The 18,778-nt window shown below is 38.0% G+C and overlaps 7 protein-coding genes across 7 annotated transcripts; 4 read left to right on the top strand and 3 right to left on the bottom strand.

The window, feature by feature from the left end:
• Positions 1–1,313: 1,313 nt before the first annotated feature.
• On the top strand, positions 1,314–1,979 carry MELLADRAFT_112516 (uncharacterized protein; the record flags this gene model as incomplete). The annotated part of the gene is made up of 3 exons (XM_007417060.1): positions 1,314–1,383; positions 1,449–1,472; positions 1,549–1,979. 3 exons carry the CDS (start codon positions 1,314–1,316, stop codon positions 1,977–1,979), a joined length of 525 nt encoding a protein of 174 aa, XP_007417122.1.
• Positions 1,980–3,740: 1,761 nt separating this feature from the next.
• MELLADRAFT_75894 (uncharacterized protein) lies at positions 3,741–5,147 on the bottom strand (the record flags this gene model as incomplete). Its single annotated transcript, XM_007417016.1, has 2 exons — positions 3,741–4,173; positions 4,255–5,147. 2 exons carry the CDS (start codon positions 4,962–4,964, stop codon positions 3,948–3,950), a joined length of 936 nt encoding a protein of 311 aa, XP_007417078.1.
• Positions 5,148–5,866: 719 nt separating this feature from the next.
• Positions 5,867–7,246, top strand: MELLADRAFT_94169 (uncharacterized protein; the record flags this gene model as incomplete). Its single annotated transcript, XM_007417021.1, has 4 exons — positions 5,867–6,094; positions 6,184–6,289; positions 6,359–6,673; positions 6,762–7,246. 4 exons carry the CDS (start codon positions 5,867–5,869, stop codon positions 7,244–7,246), a joined length of 1,134 nt encoding a protein of 377 aa, XP_007417083.1.
• Positions 7,247–9,367: 2,121 nt separating this feature from the next.
• Positions 9,368–11,738, bottom strand: MELLADRAFT_94168 (uncharacterized protein; the record flags this gene model as incomplete). Its single annotated transcript, XM_007417020.1, has 6 exons — positions 9,368–9,475; positions 9,572–10,723; positions 10,799–11,060; positions 11,143–11,386; positions 11,485–11,578; positions 11,670–11,738. The coding sequence occupies 6 exons, from the start codon at positions 11,736–11,738 to the stop codon at positions 9,368–9,370; spliced, it is 1,929 nt and encodes a 642-aa protein (XP_007417082.1).
• A 298-nt stretch (positions 11,739–12,036) lies between these two features.
• On the top strand, positions 12,037–12,770 carry MELLADRAFT_68412 (uncharacterized protein; the record flags this gene model as incomplete). The annotated part of the gene is made up of 3 exons (XM_007416999.1): positions 12,037–12,150; positions 12,231–12,412; positions 12,524–12,770. 3 exons carry the CDS (start codon positions 12,037–12,039, stop codon positions 12,768–12,770), a joined length of 543 nt encoding a protein of 180 aa, XP_007417061.1.
• Positions 12,771–13,006: 236 nt separating this feature from the next.
• MELLADRAFT_112512 (uncharacterized protein) lies at positions 13,007–13,422 on the bottom strand (the record flags this gene model as incomplete). The annotated part of the gene is made up of 2 exons (XM_007417045.1): positions 13,007–13,133; positions 13,211–13,422. The coding sequence occupies 2 exons, from the start codon at positions 13,420–13,422 to the stop codon at positions 13,007–13,009; spliced, it is 339 nt and encodes a 112-aa protein (XP_007417107.1).
• A 373-nt stretch (positions 13,423–13,795) lies between these two features.
• On the top strand, positions 13,796–15,343 carry MELLADRAFT_112511 (uncharacterized protein; the record flags this gene model as incomplete). The annotated part of the gene is made up of 8 exons (XM_007417061.1): positions 13,796–13,857; positions 13,954–14,208; positions 14,311–14,392; positions 14,458–14,545; positions 14,641–14,729; positions 14,817–14,984; positions 15,071–15,138; positions 15,220–15,343. 8 exons carry the CDS (start codon positions 13,796–13,798, stop codon positions 15,341–15,343), a joined length of 936 nt encoding a protein of 311 aa, XP_007417123.1.
• Between the last annotated feature and the right edge of the window lie 3,435 nt (positions 15,344–18,778).

Raw genomic sequence — 18,778 nt, 5'->3', positions numbered from 1 at the left:
AAACAACATAAGGGTACTTAAAACATGGAGTCACACAGCCAAAAAACCCGTTTTAGTCATAAGCCCCTCTTTCGAGGGCGCGGACGCGGCCGCGCGAGGGGCTTAGTTAAGCTAAGCTGAGCTCCGAGAATTCTCAGCCATAATCCAGAATCCCGATCTACCCGTTGGGTTGGAAAAACGTGAAAAATGAAACTCACTCTACTTTTACGATGTGCGACGACATGTGATCGTACTCGAATGTCAATACAGATACAGCCTCACACAAGCCTTGTTCCTCCAGCGAGGTTTCTCAATACTCTCCTAGAGTGGCACTCCCACTTGATGGATTTTGAATAGCATTTATTTGGTCCGAGCATCAAACCTGCCTTTGACTCTTTGTGTTTGAGCTGGCTTACTATTTACCGTTGTTAGAGGTTGTTATACCACCGCTGCCGTTAGTTCCACATATGTTTCTTGGCAAATGAACCAAGAGCAGAAGGTGGGATAGGAGGGGTGTTGAAGGAGGCCAGGCTTCAGCTGATGAAAAGTAGGAACGTTTCTTTTTCAAATCGCCTGAGAGCATGTATGAGCAGTAGGCCTTCAAGTTTTCTTGTTCATCAGAATCATGGTAAACACAAACACCAAAAAAGAATAATACAATTTTAGAACTATGTATGTTAAGTGAGCAACTTGCAACTAAGAACATACTCTAGCACTCGTAAAGGTGAGCAGAATTGCCTTCTTTCATTCATTTACGAGCATCTTGTGAGCGTGTGAGGATCTCCTTAGGTTCAGCTTGGATAAAAATTCTCGATAAGTCCCGGCGTGTATGTACTAAGGAACTATGTCCATACAGGCTTGAACGAACATATGAGGAGGATGAGGGAATCAGTAAAGATCAGTGTGACTTGCAGTCTATCGAGTTAGCGCATCTGGTCTCTTCATTCTGAAGCGATCATATCATGAGGTGTCTTGGAGTCAAAGGAGGAGCGGATCCGATCAACAACTGGTCCAACGCGGTCCAAAAAAACCGTGTTCAAAAATCAGTTCATCATCTTCGATCAAGCAAAGCTACCATACTTCCTCGGTGGACACTTGATTAGTTCTACATACCAACTTGCAAATTTCTGCAGATGATGATTATGTCCACCAATAACTTACCTATAAGAGGGCAGGGGTTTGACTCGACTTCCAACCTCTCATACCATCACACTTCATCTGCTTCTTCCGCATTCTCTGATTCCAATCAATAAAGACCCTCTTCATCTCATTATCAGCTCTACTGTTATTCCTCAACTCAAGTCATCCTCACCTTCATCCGTCGGACTCATAAAATGTATGTTGCTCTAAAGTCACTCATCATTTTTACTGTAGTAGCTCTTCTGGGCACCGGTTACGCTACGGGTAAGTTTTACTCTTAAAGTCATCTGTTAGATTGATAAGAAAGCTGACTTTATTTGTAACTGCAGATTTTAATCCTACGTCTACTCAAGGTAAAGATTACACTTAGCCTCGAGGCATCATTCATATAGGACTCAGTGCTGACACATAGTAATTTTTCATTCACAGTTGTCGATGGAATAGTGGCAAAAGGTCAAATTACCGAAAAGTTCTTCGCAGAACTAGGACAAGACTTAACTGTTCGACCTACTTGGACTTACGATAGAGTTTTAAAGATTTATACTTTTAATGGATATCAAGTCGTGAATTATCAAGATCACTTTTGTGTTTTTAGTCAAAATCAATGTATCTCAGTCCAAGATTATATTCCTCGTCACCGATACTTTACAAAACATATTCCAGTCATCCCACGTGGTTATAGTAACATTCTAAACGGTCCACCTGTTACTATCTACAATAACTATTACATTTATATCCCAAACAAGAGTCATTTATTATTTTATTACAATAATGGTCGATTTGGAGCTTTTAATCGTAAACATTGGGATCAGAGGGATTTATCTTTATTCTTCAATGTCACACCCACACTCCATGCTTGAAAAAAATAGATAATCTTTATACTGTATCGTATGATTTGTTGTCTCATCTGTCTCTTTCCACATATGTCACTCAATTGTTCATTTGAGTTTATGAAGTTCAAGATCTTGTGTTAAGATTACATTTTTTCATTGATCATATTTGGTTCGAGTGGCTATATGTTTTTTCCCCTTCTTAACTGTTATATATTTTCTTTTTTTTCGATTCCTTGTTCTTGATTGTGTTTTCTGTCTGTTTATGATTTCTCTGGTTAGAATGACAATAGTGTATATGGAAATTCAAAAGACTCATCAATTCAAGTTCAAAAGCGTATTTTTGTGAGTTGGTACAAGTGACAAATGAGCGGAATGAAGGGCAGGCCCATTTCTAGAGTGGTGTTTTACTCCTAGAACTTTTTTGACTCTCTTAAGTTCTCTTAGAATGTCCTTGAAAGTCCTGTGCAGAACACATTCATCTATAAACTATCTTAGATCAAGATCACCTAATGGTTTAAAATCATTAGACTATGCACGCTATTCCTTCTTTACTATCCATCAATCTCCTGAACCACCGGCCATAAATCTCTAATGTAGAGATCAGCCACCCCATGTTCTTATCAGAGGCTTTGTCTTTGTAAGTCTTATACAAATCTCATGGTTTCCTTTCCTTGTTCTGCTTCTGTCTCCACTTACACTGTCATAAATCAAAAATACATAAGGAACTGAGACCAGCTCTTGACTAGTATCAAAAGGAAGAAGTGTTAGGCCCCAAGACAACTAAACTAGTTTTTTGACCTGAGGATAAGAAATATTCAAGCCAGATATACTTCAAGCACTTCTCATAACCATATGAAGATATTATCTAGCATGACTTTTCTTGCTGGCTAGCTGTTTATGTATGGAGGGTGGAAATATATTGATCAATTAGGGTACTCAAAGTTGTGTATACTTTTTTTTGGCGGGCAAAAAAATTAAAATATACTTTTGGCTTCTTTTTCCCTGCCAAAAAAAACTATACACAGAAAACTATACAAGAACTATACAGTCAAACCCGCGCAATTGCATACCCGCGCAACTGCATAATCAGCCTTTTTGCATAGGCCAGGACTTCCCCCGACTTGGTGCGGGCTAAAAGTTGGATTTATTGCATAATTTTGTCAAAAATGATAATGCATAAGTCAAAACCCAAAAAAACCGAGTCTTAGAAGCCCAATTGCATAGCTTTTACTCAAAATACAGGATAAAACGTACATAGTTAGGCATAAACCTTGAGCCCTAAGTCTTGAAGCCTAGCTCATAACCTGCAAAAATGCATAATGCTATGTATTTTGGCCTATTTCCGCATATATGCATAACTGATCAATTAGGGTACTCAAAGTTGTGTATACTTCGTGTATACTTTGTTGTGTATACTTTTTTTTGGCGGGCAAAAAAATTAAAATATACTTTTGGCTGTATACACAACTTTGAGTACCGTAAATATGTAAACCATCTGAAATCAAATATAGAGTCCAAGAGATTGAAGGGGGGTTCTACAAATCAGATACCAAGATGTTTTCAAGCCTGCATCATTTGCACTTCCCTACAGCTTTTTGAGGTCTCCCCTAACCCTAAGGAGTCAGTGAATCCAATTATCCCAGGATTCGAATGAGAATCTTCATCAGACTAAAGAACATCAAAAACACTCAGACAGAATCCAATTCATTCAGATAGATATCATCACAAAGACGTGTGACTCATCTTGCCTCATCAAAGGTTGTATTCTTTAGTACTTTCTCAAAGACTGGAATTCTGATTTATCCTCTAATCATTTAATTCTCAATCTCATTCTCACCGTCTCCTAAAAAAAACAAGTAAGAGGGTAATTCAATAGCTGAACAAAACTCTCTTTCACCAAGCCGCCTAACCCATCCCAAAAAATCCACACAACAACAACAACAAGGCAAAAAAAGCTTCAAATGATCTAAAATCTTTTTCTTCTTCAAGTTAATCTCATGTAGTTTGTTGATTAGTTTTAGATAATCTTTCCGCTTCTTTTTCCATTGATTTTCCTTCTTCTGTTGCCCTTAATCTAATCCTTTCTCCTTCCAAGACCGTTCTTACTCTTTGTAATCTAGCTTCTTTATTGGATTTCGCATCTTCTGGTCGGTATAGTGGTCCAGGTAAGAGAACGTCATCTAGAATCACAATTGAAGTTTGATGCCATCGAACGGGTAAACTGAAAGAAGATGAACCAAAAAGTTAGGATTGAGAAGCTATTCGTCTTGAGATTGATTGAGTTGAATCGATCATCACTTACGTTTTTCCAAGTGCATCAAAGATCTCTTGTCCCCATCTCGAAACCCCATGACCAATCCTAGCTCTTCTTGCATCATCATTCTTAATAGCAGTAGCTTCACGTAATTCCACAGCATTGATATTGATCGGTTTGAGTGGTTCAAGAATCTTATCTACAATAGATGAAGTTGTTGTAGAACTTTCGATTTTGTCCATATTGTTTTTATCTCCAATTTGAACTTCTTTGATTTGATTCATTTTAATCATTCGATAAGTTTGTTTACCTTTTCCTGATTGAAGATCTGTTGTACTTGTAGGACTACTACCTGGACATTCTAATACAATCACACCTGGTAATGGATCATAACACCATACTTTTCCTTCTACCCATCTATCATTCGAATTCGTTCCTCCTGAGGCTCCTGTTCCTGCTGGTCCTACTAATTTCAATTTGATCGGACATCCAAGTAAGAGTCCAATGTTTCGAGGAGGACCGATCGTCAGATTATTAGGTGCACTGTTCGGAGGAGTTTGAAATCCAGGTGAAGGACCACGAGATGGGTTTAAACGAGATCCACCACCACCACCATTTCCTGTAAGATTGTTACCAGGACCAGAAGAAGATGGTACACCAGTTGGTCTAGGTCTGAATGAGTTTGAATTAGAATTCGAATTGGTAAAACTATTAGTCGATTCTCGACGTGAGTGTGAAGGTGAACTATTACGGGACATATAGGGATAAGTCCAAAGAAATTGATGGATTCTTTTTGGGTTGGGGGGTTTCGATTGGTGTTTTGATCAAGAATTAAAGGTCTAGGTAGAAAGAGGAGTTGGAATGAGATGAGATGGGTTAAAGAGTGCAAAGTGAAGGGCTCGAGTGAGTGAGAAGGTCGTAAGTTCTTAGTTTGAGTGATGGTGCCAGTGGTGTGCAAGTCACTTGGTCGTGACTCGTTAATGAGACTTTGTACATACACATCGATCATACTCTCAGTTACACTTACACCTCGGGCTTAGCTCGGTCCCAATGTCATTCGGTCAGGGTGACTTTTTATTCACTCTGCCTCAGTTCATTGACATCAGTCTGAAGTTTCTTGTTCAACTAGACATTAGACTTGAAATAGTTTAGATGAAAATGCTCATGAAGATCATTCTCTAAGATCTTCAAGTAGGAAGTAGCACCAACAACCGTAGTATTCATGTGTTCCTATTTGACCACATAAAACCACACCTGAGTAACTTGTTCACATAAGGGCACGTTTGGTAGCGCTTTTTGTAGGGAGTTTATTGGAATAAACTCCCTTGAAATTTGGAAAAAACACTGTTCAAAAAAAGTCGTTTGGCAGCGATTACGGTACCCAAAAGAAACTCCTTCCCCGTCCTCAAAGGAGTTTAAAAGGTACGTTTTGAAAACCGCAAAAAGGGAGTTTTTCCACTCGTAAAACTCCTTTTCGAACTTGGTCAAATTTCATTTCGACACTCTTCAACCCACCTCGACGTCAACAAAATCATACTCTGGCTCCTCGACGTCAACCACCTCTCAACGGTTTTCATCACTCTTCTCCCACTTCCAACATCCACCTTCTTCCTTTTTGTTTGTTGTTCGATCGCGACTTTCGACCCTCCTTGTTCATATCATGCCTCGAGCCAAGAAAGATCCGAACGCTCCAAAAGTCGCGAGAGCAGTCTGGACCGATTCCAAGATTCGTTTTATACTCAACGAGTTTTTAACTGAAAAAGAGGATGGTAACATGATTGGTGGCAACTGGAAACCCGTGGCTTACACCAATGTTCACGAGAGATACACTCTTGCGTATCCAGAAGACAAGGTGAATAGAGAACAAATCAAAAATTTATACACCACAGTCAGTTGTTTGTCTTGATATCAAATTCAAAATCGATTCATCATTTTAATCAAAGTTCTTTTATTTTTTCTTCGGCTATTGATCTAGAGCAAGAGTTCTTATACTGGAATGAAAAAAGTCAAAATGACCTCTGGAGTTGGATGGGTTGGTGGCAAGATCGACATGCCAAATTAATGGTGGGAGAACGTAGGCAAGGTCAGTTGTTTTGCCTGCTATTCTTCTTGAGATTGTCTCGGCTGACCGTGTTTTGATTTTCTTAGAAAGACAAGGACGCGATGAAGCTTCGAAACAATTCATTCGACTACTACGAAGAAATGGATGCAATGCTTCATGGATCTAAACCGGCTGGGGCTTTACGTACTGGCACAAGTTCTGGTACACAAGTTGAGGCAGAGAATAACGAGGAAGAGGAAATTGAAATTATAGATCATGATAATTTAGAAGAAAGCAAAGAAGAAAGCAGATATGATGAAGTAGATGCACAAGGATTGACCCAAGCCAAAAGAGACCTCAATGATCTTCCAGATTCAGATGAAGAAGTTTCAACTGAAAAAGGCAAAGGTAAAGCAATCGTATCAGGTTGCTATATTTTCGATTTTTCGATATTTTCTACTTTTCAATCGATATACAAGTCTAACTGACTATACCATTGTTATTGATGGAACAGACTCACAAAACCTCGATCTTCCAACTCCAAAGAACCCTACCACCGTCTCTACTATCAGAAAAGAAGGTACCAAGCCTTCGACTTCAAAATCTACCCCTGTTTCGAACATCAAGAAGAAAATGCCGGCTCGCGAGGTCAAACCAGTCACACTGGCAACTGCGATTGCTTCGGCTTCCGATAACTTGGCTATCAAGGCTCAAGAGAAGGCAGATCGCTCTGCTCAGCTCAATTCAGCCATAACCGAAGCAGCTCGCATCAAGGCCGACAAGCTTCCAAACTTACAGAAGGCTCTGGAACTCTTCAACCCCGCCAGCAAAGATCAATTTCCCAACTTAGACGACCGATTAATTTCGATTGATGTCATATCACAGGAGGCTAAAGCGGCTGTCTTTGGTGGTCTAGATCCAAAGATGCGCTGGGTTTGGCTCAAAGCACAGGTGAATGTTATCAAGGAGGCTAGGGAAAAAAATCAAGGATCATCTTAAAAAAATATGTATCATTACTCAAAAATAATTACTACAATGCAAATTTTAATTCAGACTCAAAAGAGAGCAGTTTTTTTTATCTATTATGAATGTTTTATCAATGATACTAGATACATTTTTGCTGATGAAATTGTTGACCATATGAATGTCTTATCGATGATACTAAATACAGTTTTGCTGAATGAAATAATAATACAAATTGAGTTATATAGGTTTTTCTGATATTTTTTTGTTTGTCTGGTGAGAAATAAAATCAACATAAAAGGTTGATATAGTCAGTATGTTGTATTGGAGAGAATCGAAAATTTGACTTACTACATGTAAAGCTATTTCAATCAGTGATGATTTCTGTGAGCTTGATAATGAGCCCACATCCTCATCGCAATCTCATCTCTAAATGCATTTGCAGCACCTCGATCATTCCTTACCGCAGGAACAAAATCGTCTTGAGCTTGACGGATCCATGCCCGATCTCGCTCACGTTGTTCTTCATCAAATTCTCCAAAGAATTGATCTTCACCACCTCGCATGATGAGGTTGTGAAGAACAGCGAGTGCCACTACAAGACTTCCTTGTCGATGTAATGGAAATCTTCGCATTAGGACTAGAATCACAAATCGTATCTTCCAGACTCCGAAGTCTTGTTCGATGATCATTCTCAGTTGAGAATGGCAATAATTGAACAATTCTTGGTAATTTTGTGGTGCGGTTCGGCCTCGAGCCCACTCTTGAATGTGGTAGCGAAATCCACGGTATGGTGTTAAGATACCATTACCGTTGGCGTAGGCAGCATCACCAAGATAGAAGCGTCCTAGGATGGGAAACAGTCCTAAGTGATATATATATATAAGTTGAAGAAAATGAAAGACTCACCCTCTGGTATAACAAAGGCACCATTGTGTCTTGCGGCATATAGTACGTCAGGATCAGAAGTACTACCTTCAAAACCGGCGAGTACAAAAGAAAACATGAGATCGAAATTGCAGGCCGCCAGAACATTCTGGCTCAGATCACCCTTTCGATCACGGTAGGGAGCTTGGTCGGCGACTGGAGCTCTCACAGGAATGTGAGTCCCATCGAGGGCACCAACACACCCATCAAAGAAAGGTGAGTACCTCGTACTTTTGGAGATTTCATCTGGGATTGGCGTATCAGGCCCTGGTTGAACGATGATTTCATCTTTCAGGCTTTCAAGAATATCGAGTACTTTGTTATAATATCTTGAAATAGTTTCGCCGGAGTGTGGCCATCACTCAGCAGCCGTAGCGTTGGTAGAGGTGTTACCAACTATGTACAGGAATATCATCACCTGCTCGTTGGCAGAGATGTGGATAGTGTCTTCGAGGTGGGGTCCAAGGATCTTCATGACACCTTTGAACGTGGCTTTGTCCATTCGACAAACTTGTCGAAACCTTCCCGGATGACCATTCAACAACTCTCGCTCGTAGAGAAATCCTCGAAGAGCGGAGTCGTGATACGGTCTCCTTGGCAGAGCTCTTCGAGCCACGCGGTTCCGAGCGTGCTCAAGTAGTAGATTGAGGAGCTCATCGTCGCTGTCCTCATCAGACAAGGACAGCCATTCCGGTCTGAAGTCTCCAGATGAATCTGTATCGGACATCGGTGGTGAATCCAGATGAATACAGTTGGTGAGATGTGACGTGCGAGAAGATGTGAGAAGTGGTAAACAGGGTTTGAATGAAAGTTCAACCAAACGAGTTTTTTTTGAATGTACTCAAAACGGAGTTTTTTTTGAAAAAGCTCGATTTTGCACAAAAGCTCCTTCGCCCCGGGGCAATGTACCCGGGGGTAATTGGGGTTTATTTTAAAAATCGCTACCAAACGTGCCCTAAACAAAAATCACGCGCTCTGAGAAGAACAATGTGATACTCCAAACCTCTTTGATTGATCTAGAGTCAGACCAACAAACCCAAAGAAAACCTGAAAATTTTCGCAAACTCAATCCTCACAAGAAAAGATACATGTAAAGCCAATAAAAATGATGTGTATATTCCCCCAAAAAACTAATCTCCTTTCTCTCTCTCTCTTTCTTAAACAAAGGAAAAAAATATTGAATGAAATATTGAATTGACTAGATATATGTGTATGGGTTTTTTATATATATTACAAATTCTTCAAAGTTTTCTTTCCTTTACCTTTTTCTTTAACTTTACTTTCATTTTTCTTATTTCCATTCACCAATGCTTTTTTCTTAGCTTCTAATTTATTTCTCTACAAGAAAAAAACAAAACGAAAAACCAATCAATCAGTAAATTATTTTTAATTCTTTAAAGAGATAGGTGATGATCAATGAAAAAAAAAACTTACTTCTTCTGCTCTTCTATGTTTAGTAAAACTCATCTTGGTATACAATTTTCTTTGTTTACCAGTCAACATAGCTTCATTAATTTCTTTATTATCATCATCATGATTATGCATCTTTTGATTCTTTTGTCCTGCTTGTTTACTCAATTTCTTTAGTTGTGTTTCAAATTCAGCATGTGAGATTCCAAGTTCTTCTGCTTCAATTTCAGCTGCATGTAAAAGTGTTGGATCATTTGGATCTTCAGCTGCTGCTATCAATCCTGGTCTGCTCTTTCGATCGATCGGTTTCTTGCTTTGAGTCTTCGTAAGCTTTTGTTCTTCTTCTTGATCTACTTCCATTTCATCATCCTCATCCTCATCCTCATCCTCATCCTCATCTTCGTCTTCATCATCTTCTACTTGATCTTTAGTTTGAGCATCAGAAATAGCTTCAGCTCCTTCAGGTATATAACCACCTTGTTTACGTAAATCTTCATGATCAACAAAAGGAGAAAGATGAGGTGGTAAGATTTTTCCAGGACCATAAGGTTCAGTAGGTAAAAGAGAAGATTGATTTATACAATCGACCACCCATTGAGGTTGAACAAAAGCTCGTTGAGATTGAAATTGAGTTAGCCCGGTTAAGAGTGTAGGACGATCGATGATATGATGAGTGATTCTAGGATCGGTTTCTAGAAAGTTGGATCCAGATCCTAAGATCGAATCCCATCCTACTTCTCCACCAAACGATCTGATCACAAACTCTAACATCGGTCTTGTCACTTCACGTGAGATGAAAAACACATAATTTGAAAACAATCCGGCTCGTTCTTTCGATTCTTCATCTTCTTCAATCTTTTCTTGTCCTTCATTTCGTGTTTCTTCATCCGGTAAATCTTCAATCGGTTTCTTCACTAATTCTCGAATCTGTTGTTTCACATCTTTAACGGTGAGATCGGTTTGTGGATCAGATGATGGTGAAGCCACTAGTTTTTGACCAGCTTGTTCGAGTAAAAGCGCTCCAAGTCCGGCTCCTGCTTCGTCCTTTTCGAAATCTAGTTTAGGTGGATAAAGTAAATTGATTGAGTGAAACAATTTGAAAAACACAAAACCAAGTAAGGTTTGGTATAGCTCCAAGAACGTTAACATGATTCTGAAATCGATATCGGATGGGACCTATAACAAAATACCCAGAAAGATTAATTCTTGAACGGAAACACACACACATCAGCGAGACGATTTTTGACTGACCCGTTGAGTGAATGCATAAGGAACAAGCCAAGTGACCGATTGACCTTCGATTTGAGCTTGATAATAAATTCCTTTAATACTCAAAAACACTTTTCTTAAACTCTTGGTACGAATGATATATGTTTGCCATTCAGCTGCTAATCTAGTACAATTTGATATCACTTTAGGTGAGATTTGAGGATTTGAAGGTAGATTTGAAAATAAAATGATGAGTGAAAGTGCATCATCTAAATCACGAATCGAATCTGCAAAAGTAGGATATCTAAGTTCCCCCCCCACAAAAAAACAAAACTCATTAGTTTAAACTTTTATTTTTTGAAAGACAAATTGATGACTCGGCTTACCTTTCTTTAATAATATGATCAATTCGATAAGATTCATGAGTCGATTCGATATTCTTAGCTAATCCATCTTGTTTTCTACCTAATGCTCTAGAAAGTTTTTTAGCAAAAGCTTTATGTTGTCTTAATTTTTCTAAAACAGGTTCGTGTAAAAGATAAGCAATATCTTTTGAATAATAAAATGAAACTGATGCAGTAGATCCTTTATTAGCTTTCTTTCGATTTCTTGGTTGTCTTGGATAAATTCCTTTTGAAATAAAAAGAACAAATTATAAACAATTAGTTTTATTTGGTTTCTTTTTTTTGGGGTAGGTAATTGTGAAATAAGAAAAACTTTTTATTTACCTTTGAGAATACATAATCTTCTGAAATTTGCTAAAGTACATTGTAATTTTTTAAGAGCTTGATTTCTAGTCACATAATTCTTAGCTGCTCCAGACTATATAAACAAAAGAAAAAAACATCAAATTCGAATGATTAAAAAGTTTAATAAGTTTTTTAAGAAATCTATGTCAAAGAAAAATCCTTACTGTTCCTTTCAATTTTCGTAACGATGGTTTAGGTCTCTTAGGTGCATGAGATGGTACTGATCTTCCCATTTTTCTATAATAAGTTGATGTTGATGTTGGAGTGGTTGTTGTTGTTGTTGAGAATCTAAATTTCAATCTCATCAAATTTTCAACTTGTGGTTTTAAATTATTAGAAGTTTAATACACCTTAAGGTTTTGTTAAGTTACATATCACGTGACCCTCAATGTACATATGTAATTGCATATCGCCATGAACTCACCACTTTCAGTGACCAGTGTGAGTGAGCAGTCTTCAACTTTCCACGCGATTTCTTTCCTTCGAGTCTATCAACTAATATCAACTTATCAAACCAACGCAAACAAAAGAATGGATGACTATTATTCACTCGATCAACTTCTAGCCGAAAGTCAAAAAATCCCATGTACTTTCAACGTCAAGATTCCCAACATGGGTCATCTCGAAGGAACCCATCAACGTGATGTATGTAACTCCCCCCCAAAGAACCAGAATTCCTGTTGAGAAATTAACTCATGATTTTGATCTGTTTTTTGTTGTTATAGATCTTACCACATAGTCCACTTGAACTTCCATTTTGGCTTACTTCCTTACTTTTAGTAGATGATCAAGATTATTTATCAGTTCAAATGCCAAAAGCATTTGATTCACGAGTCAGAAATGCCTTATCAGCCTCAGCCAAAAGTGTGAATCTACGTACTTTAGCTTCTGGTACTGGTGGAACTTGGTATGGATCTGGTAAAGTCTTATTAACCATGTAAATAACTCATCAGAACCTAAAGGAAATCATCCCGAAAGATCTCATCGATTGTCTCTTTTTTTGTGTGGGGGGGTGTAGGATTGAAGATTTAGGATTACGAAAGGTTTTGTATAAAACATTGAAAGATAGATTAGAAGAAATCATCGATTTGGCTGCAAGACTTCCAACCGGACATCAAGATCGATCGAATCGAACGAATAATAATTTGAATTTAGAAACCGATGAATTCCTAAATGGATTAGATGAATGGGAAAAAGAAATTTTAAAAGTAGGTCAAGAATCAACAAAGAAAATGAAGTTGTGGGAAGCTAGTAAGAGTGCTTGAGATTCGGAATGGTTTGGTTTGGTGAGGAAGGAAAGGTGGGTTGGGTTTAGGATGGAGATTGGAAAGTTTTGGGGTAGGTGGGTTCAGGTTATTGATTAATGTGGGTTTCTTGTATTTTTTTCCTTGTAATGTATCGGTTTCTCAATTTGAAGTCTTTTTGGGGGATAATGTGGTCTGAAAAGTGTATAATTATTCAGGAATAATAATAAAGATTACCAATTTGAAATAACTAAAGATCACTCTGATTTAGATTTGAGTTTTTGTGATGTTTCTGAGTTGAGATTTGATGGGTTCATAAGTTGATCAGAAGAGATTTCGATTGGTTTATTAATTTGATGATATCTAGATAATTCAGCAACAAACCTAAAAAGTACCAAACCAAAATCAACAAATTAATGTTCAATGAAATGGGTGATATAAGGCTATGATGGTGGACTGACCATCTGATACTCAACCAAAGACAAATGGCTACTAGGATTAGAGCTATCACATGTGGATTTGCTGAAGTGATGAATGCTAAACCGATGAGAGTAAGGATGAGAGCTAAGAATGAGATATCCATGGCTTTTAATAGTTGTTGATCTGGTACTACAGGTTGAGGTTTGGTTGGAAGTATAGAGTCAATGATTGCTGTGAAGATATTGTTGGCCATCTTGAGGAATAAACGTTTGAAGACTGCTTGAAGGTGATGATCGATGAATGATGGCGAGACTTGACCTTCTTCTCTAATGCTATGCTGATGATATGAAGTTGCAAGACTCATGAAATTACTTTCAATCGAATCTGTCACATGAGCTGTCTTGACGATGTAATCCAGGTGTCATTTCAGCCAAGTGTACGCGATGAGAGAATCATGAATGTGAAATCTTTGGTGATCAATCGATGACATTCTCAGTCCAAGAACACTGACGCAATCGAAATCAAACAGAAAGTCATCAAGAACTATCTCAAGAGATTCCTCAAATCACTGGTCAAATTACAAACATCACCCTTCACCCTTCACCCTTCAACAATCAACAATCAACATGGACGCTAGAGCAATCCAAAGGATGATCCAAGGTGCAACCGGTTCAAATCAAACACCTGGGTAACTCTTCAACTCAATCCACAATCCAAACCAATTTCCAATCCCAATGTCAAACCAACTAATCAAACCCATCCAAATTTTTGTTTTTCATTTTAGTGTTGATCAACCACTAAATGATACATCAGAACAAGTTCATATCTCAGCATTAGCATTACTCAAGATGTTAAAACACGGTAGAGCTGGTGTACCATTAGAAGTCATGGGATTGATGTTAGGAGAGTTTGTAGATGATTGGACAGTTAGAGTCGTAGATGTCTTTGCTATGCCTCAGAGTGGTACAGGTGTGAGTGTTGAAGCTGTTGATCCGGTCTTTCAAACTAAAATGATGGATATGTTGAATGCTACTGGAAGGTGAGTTTTGCAAAATCGGATTTCGAGGGGTTTGAATGGTAGATTGATGGAGGTTTTTTTCTTGGGCGGGCGTGGTGGTTTCTTGATCGCGGAGTTGTTTAGGCCTGAGATGGTCGTTGGTTGGTATCATTCACATCCTGGATTCGGTTGTTGGCTTTCAAGTGTTGATACTAATACTCAGCAGGTTGGTTGACTCTTCGATCGAAGCTTTATTGTGAACACGAGTATTGATATGTTTTGCTTGAACAGTCATTTGAACAACTTACACCTCGAGCAGTAGCTGTGGTAGTAGATCCAATTCAATCAGTTCGGGGTAAAGTCGTCATTGATGCATTTCGTGAGCCATCCTTTGCGATTTGAAACTTTGGTTTCTGGTCTGCTCTACGCGTCTGTTGGCTTGACTGACCTTTATTTATCGTTTTAAACACGTAGGTCTGATTCCTCCTCAGACTATTATGATGGGTCAAGAACCAAGACAGAGCACTTCAAATATCGGACATCTCAACAAGCCTAGTATCCAGGTCCGATCAATCTTCCCACTTGATTCATGATTCTTTCTCTCTCATCTACAAGACTCAAAGTGACGGATTTTTTTTTCGTTGGAATAGGCATTGATTCATGGACTCAATCGACATTATTATTCGATAGCAATCAATTATCGAAAAACAGAACTAGAACAAGCGATGTTATTGAACTTACATAAGAAAGATTGGACTGAAGGACTGAGATTGAAAGATTTTGAACTTCATAAACAATCGAATGAGAAAACTGTAAAGGTTTGTTTGAGCGCTTTGAATTGATTGATAAAAATGTTTGGGGTTTCAAGGCACTGAAGCATGAGAATATCGATGACTTTTTATAGGATATGTTGTCATTAGCTTCATCGTATAATAAATCAGTTCAAGAAGAATCAACACTAACACCAGAACAGTCAGTTGAATTTCATTCTTTTATGTTTGTTTTGAGATGATTTATTAAATTTGATTTTATGTTGAATGATTGGAAAATTAGGCTAAAGACTCGACATGTTGGAAAACAAGATCCAAAACGACATTTAGAAGAAAAAGTGGAATCTGCAATGGCTGATCAAATTTCACAAGCTTTAGGTACGATGATGATGGCTTTATCGGCATGAAAAAAATCGGTCTTTCGCGTTCCGTTCTGTGATTGAAATGTGAGAAATCTTTTTGTAAGGTTTTTTTTGAAAATTTATAATGGTTTGTATTGATCGACATTGAGAGTATCATCTCAGGGCCTTTTTTGGGTGAGGAAGCAATGCTGTGATCTGGTTTACCATTGCGGTGATTATTAGAATTAGATGGGATCTTTAAGCAAGATCTCATCTATGTTATGTGAGGTCTTTCTTTTGTCTGTGAGTATGAAGCAAAACTTGCGCTGTAAAGTTATGCAAGTGACACAGAGTGAAACACAAAATCAATATGACGAAATTACCATGTGTCTGATGTGGACTGAATTGAACAAAGCAAAATGAACTCTATGATGTACCATCCTTTTTTAAGTCTTTTTGAACAGATTCAGATTGACAAGAAAATTGATAAGAAAATAAAGAAGGGTAGAGGAAGAGCAATTCAAAAGTTTTATGTGATGTCATTGACATTTCCACTCACAAAGACCATTCTTGTGACTTTGAGAAACCGTCCATAATGTATCATCATAATAGGATTTCAATATATTGACAATCAAATATAACCACTGTCTTTTCTATGGTTTCAGAGGGTGGGATTAAGAGGTTTCCATTAGATGATGAACATGTTTGGAGGGTAAATGTGTTTCGAGGAAACTATGAATTTTGCAGTAAGTCATTATGCTCAATTCAACTTGTATGAAAGATCTCAAAGGACAATTCATAGTTCTTAATATTTTCAGTCAAACATTTCACTTCTTATTGGATTGTTCCAAGTGCAGCACATGTTGTATTACTATCAAGTTCTATCCTCATTGTTATCATCTTCTTGAATTATCTTGTTACTTCAATGAAATATAATTTATTGCTTTTTCTATCAAAATCCCCTCTCTTGTTACTGATACACCTGCAATGAGTGTATTTCTTGTGTTTGATCAAAAACCACCCAAACAAAAAAATAACAATCCAATGGTCCTCAATTGCTGATCTACAGACCTCCACTGATGTCCCACAGGCCGTATAAGCTCTGACTGCTGACCATACTTTCTAGATGGTCTGCAGGCCAACATCCCACTGCCGTGCAATAGGCTGTCAGTCTATTAGTGCAATGACCTGCACACAGGTCATCTTTAAGCCCACCTAGCCTGAGAGCAGACCAGATCTTCCTGTGGTGTATGATCCACCATTGTTTTGAGACTATTCAACTAAATTTGATCCAGAAATTTAGTTTTATAATTAAACCTACTAATCTGGAACATTTGGATTGAGATGTAAATGTGTAAGCTTTAGTATCCGAATTGAACTGAATCATCACCAATCTGACCAAAATGCCTGTGAGGGTTGGGTACTCTTTGAGAGTGCTCTATGCTCACTAAAGTTGGAAAATGGGTAGTGTAGTAATGAAATTTGATTCTTTATTTCAAATGTGTAGTATTTACAAAATGAAATAAAGAAAAGAAAGAAAGTAAAAGAGACTGATAGTCTGTTTGGATAAGTCCAGACAGACTACAGTTAGATGACTCCTTGAAAGGAGGTTTGATTTATAATTGATAATTATTATAAAGTACAAAGGCTGGATCCAAGGCCCTCCTTTAATCTTTAAAGTAACAGATTAAAGAGTGAGGTGAAGGTCACTAGTCTGGTTGTTACAAAGTCACCAACTTATGGTTATTCAGAAGGTACACCAACCTGAGAGTTGATATAGGTCACTAACCTACGGTTGTTCAGAAGGTACACCAACCTGTGAGTTGATATAGGTCACTAACCTGTAGTTGTTCAAGAGGTAACTAACCTTGAAGTTAATTGGAAGGTCACTAACCTAGAAATGTTCTACTTAGGGAAAGTAGAGGATCCAGAAAGGGGAAGAAAGAGATTACTTTATCTTTTAGTCAGGAAGCTGCTTTAAAGATATGAAGTGAATCACTAGTCTTATTATTATAAGACTTTTGATTATGTACTTCAATTGAACTTTAAAGGGTTCTTTAAAAGATGTGTGTAATAAATTGCTTGGGGGATTTTCTTGAATGCTGAGAGAGGAGGGGATTATATACTCTCCTCTCTAAACCTAACTGTAGTGGTATTTGTTTGTATCACAACATTGGTTTAGGGTTTGTTGTTAATGATTGTTATGATCATTATTAATTATGCTTAATTACATATACACTACATGTGGTTTTAAGTGTAGATGTATATGTAATTAATATTTTTATGTGTTTTATTACATGTTACATACTGTCTATTGGCCGTCTGTATATGTAATTAGGTTTGTATATGATAATTCTTTATTGCAAGTTAGTTTTGGGTACATGTATATGTACTCAGGGCTGACAATGCCTAAACTCAATTATCTTAACTTTCAAGTATGTACATATAGGAAAGGAATTATTTTTTTGACTGTCCTTGGTGTCCTCAACAGGAAGTTCATTGTTTATATTTGTGTTAAATTAGGGTGTTCAAACCTGTGCAAGAAATGTGCAAGACCGACGTGCAAGATCCGTGCAAGATCCGTGCAAGATTTTTTGCACTAATCTTGCACAGTAATTTTTTTGACAACCCGAGTTATTGTGTTCCAAACCGTGCAAAAACCGTGCGAGACCGACTCTTGCAAGTTTTGTGCAAGATCCGTGCAAGTTCTATTCATATCTTGCACAGAACTTGCACAAAACTTGCATGAATTGATTTTGAGGTTTGAACACCCTAAATCTGTAGATCAAAGCAAAATGAATTCATTAAAAACTGTCAGTGTAACTATGAAGAATGTGAAAGATTTTGATGTTGTGTTCAGGATGATCTAATCAATCCATCCATCCTTAATAAAACTGAAACTTGATCAAAAAAATCTTTGAATTGATATTATCTTTACGGCCAGTTAACACAACGCGCAAACCCCGCCGCATCCCGCCGCATTTTGGGTACACTGGGACAATGCTGGGGTTCACCCCAGTGGCTACGTAGCCCCACCGCAGCCCCATCTCAGTACAAAAAAAACTCAATGAGGCAGCGGCGCGCTGAACTGGGGCGCAGCGCGCCGCAGACCCCATTTTTGGTAGGCAAAGTGAGCGTCATATCAAGACAAAAAGAAATTGGTTTCAAATTTTGAAACTTTAATGTAATACAATAACATATTCAATCTATCCTGTTAATTACCCTTTTGTTTTTATTTTTAAGCTGTTCAGCCGTGTAAGAATTGACATATTTGATGGCATCCCCAAAGTCACCACCTGGGTCTACACCATCCTTTGTCCACTCGCGAGAGCAAACTGACCTGGTGATGGTACTTGGAATCAGCCCGGTTCAATCTTGTGAACAGACATCTGCTGCACCAGAAAATACTCGTTCCGCAGAGCAAGTGGTACCTGCAATAGCAAGGTAGTGCCTTGCCATATTAGCAAGTACCGGGAACACTGCTTTGTTTGCCTAAGATTT

Source organism: Melampsora larici-populina, assembly GCF_000204055.1.
Source record: "Melampsora larici-populina 98AG31 unplaced genomic scaffold MELLAscaffold_67, whole genome shotgun sequence".
In the NCBI taxonomy this organism is placed as follows: domain Eukaryota; kingdom Fungi; phylum Basidiomycota; class Pucciniomycetes; order Pucciniales; family Melampsoraceae; genus Melampsora; species Melampsora laricis-populina.
Note: the sequence above shows the minus strand (reverse complement) of the source record. Positions and strands in the feature narration are given on the sequence as shown.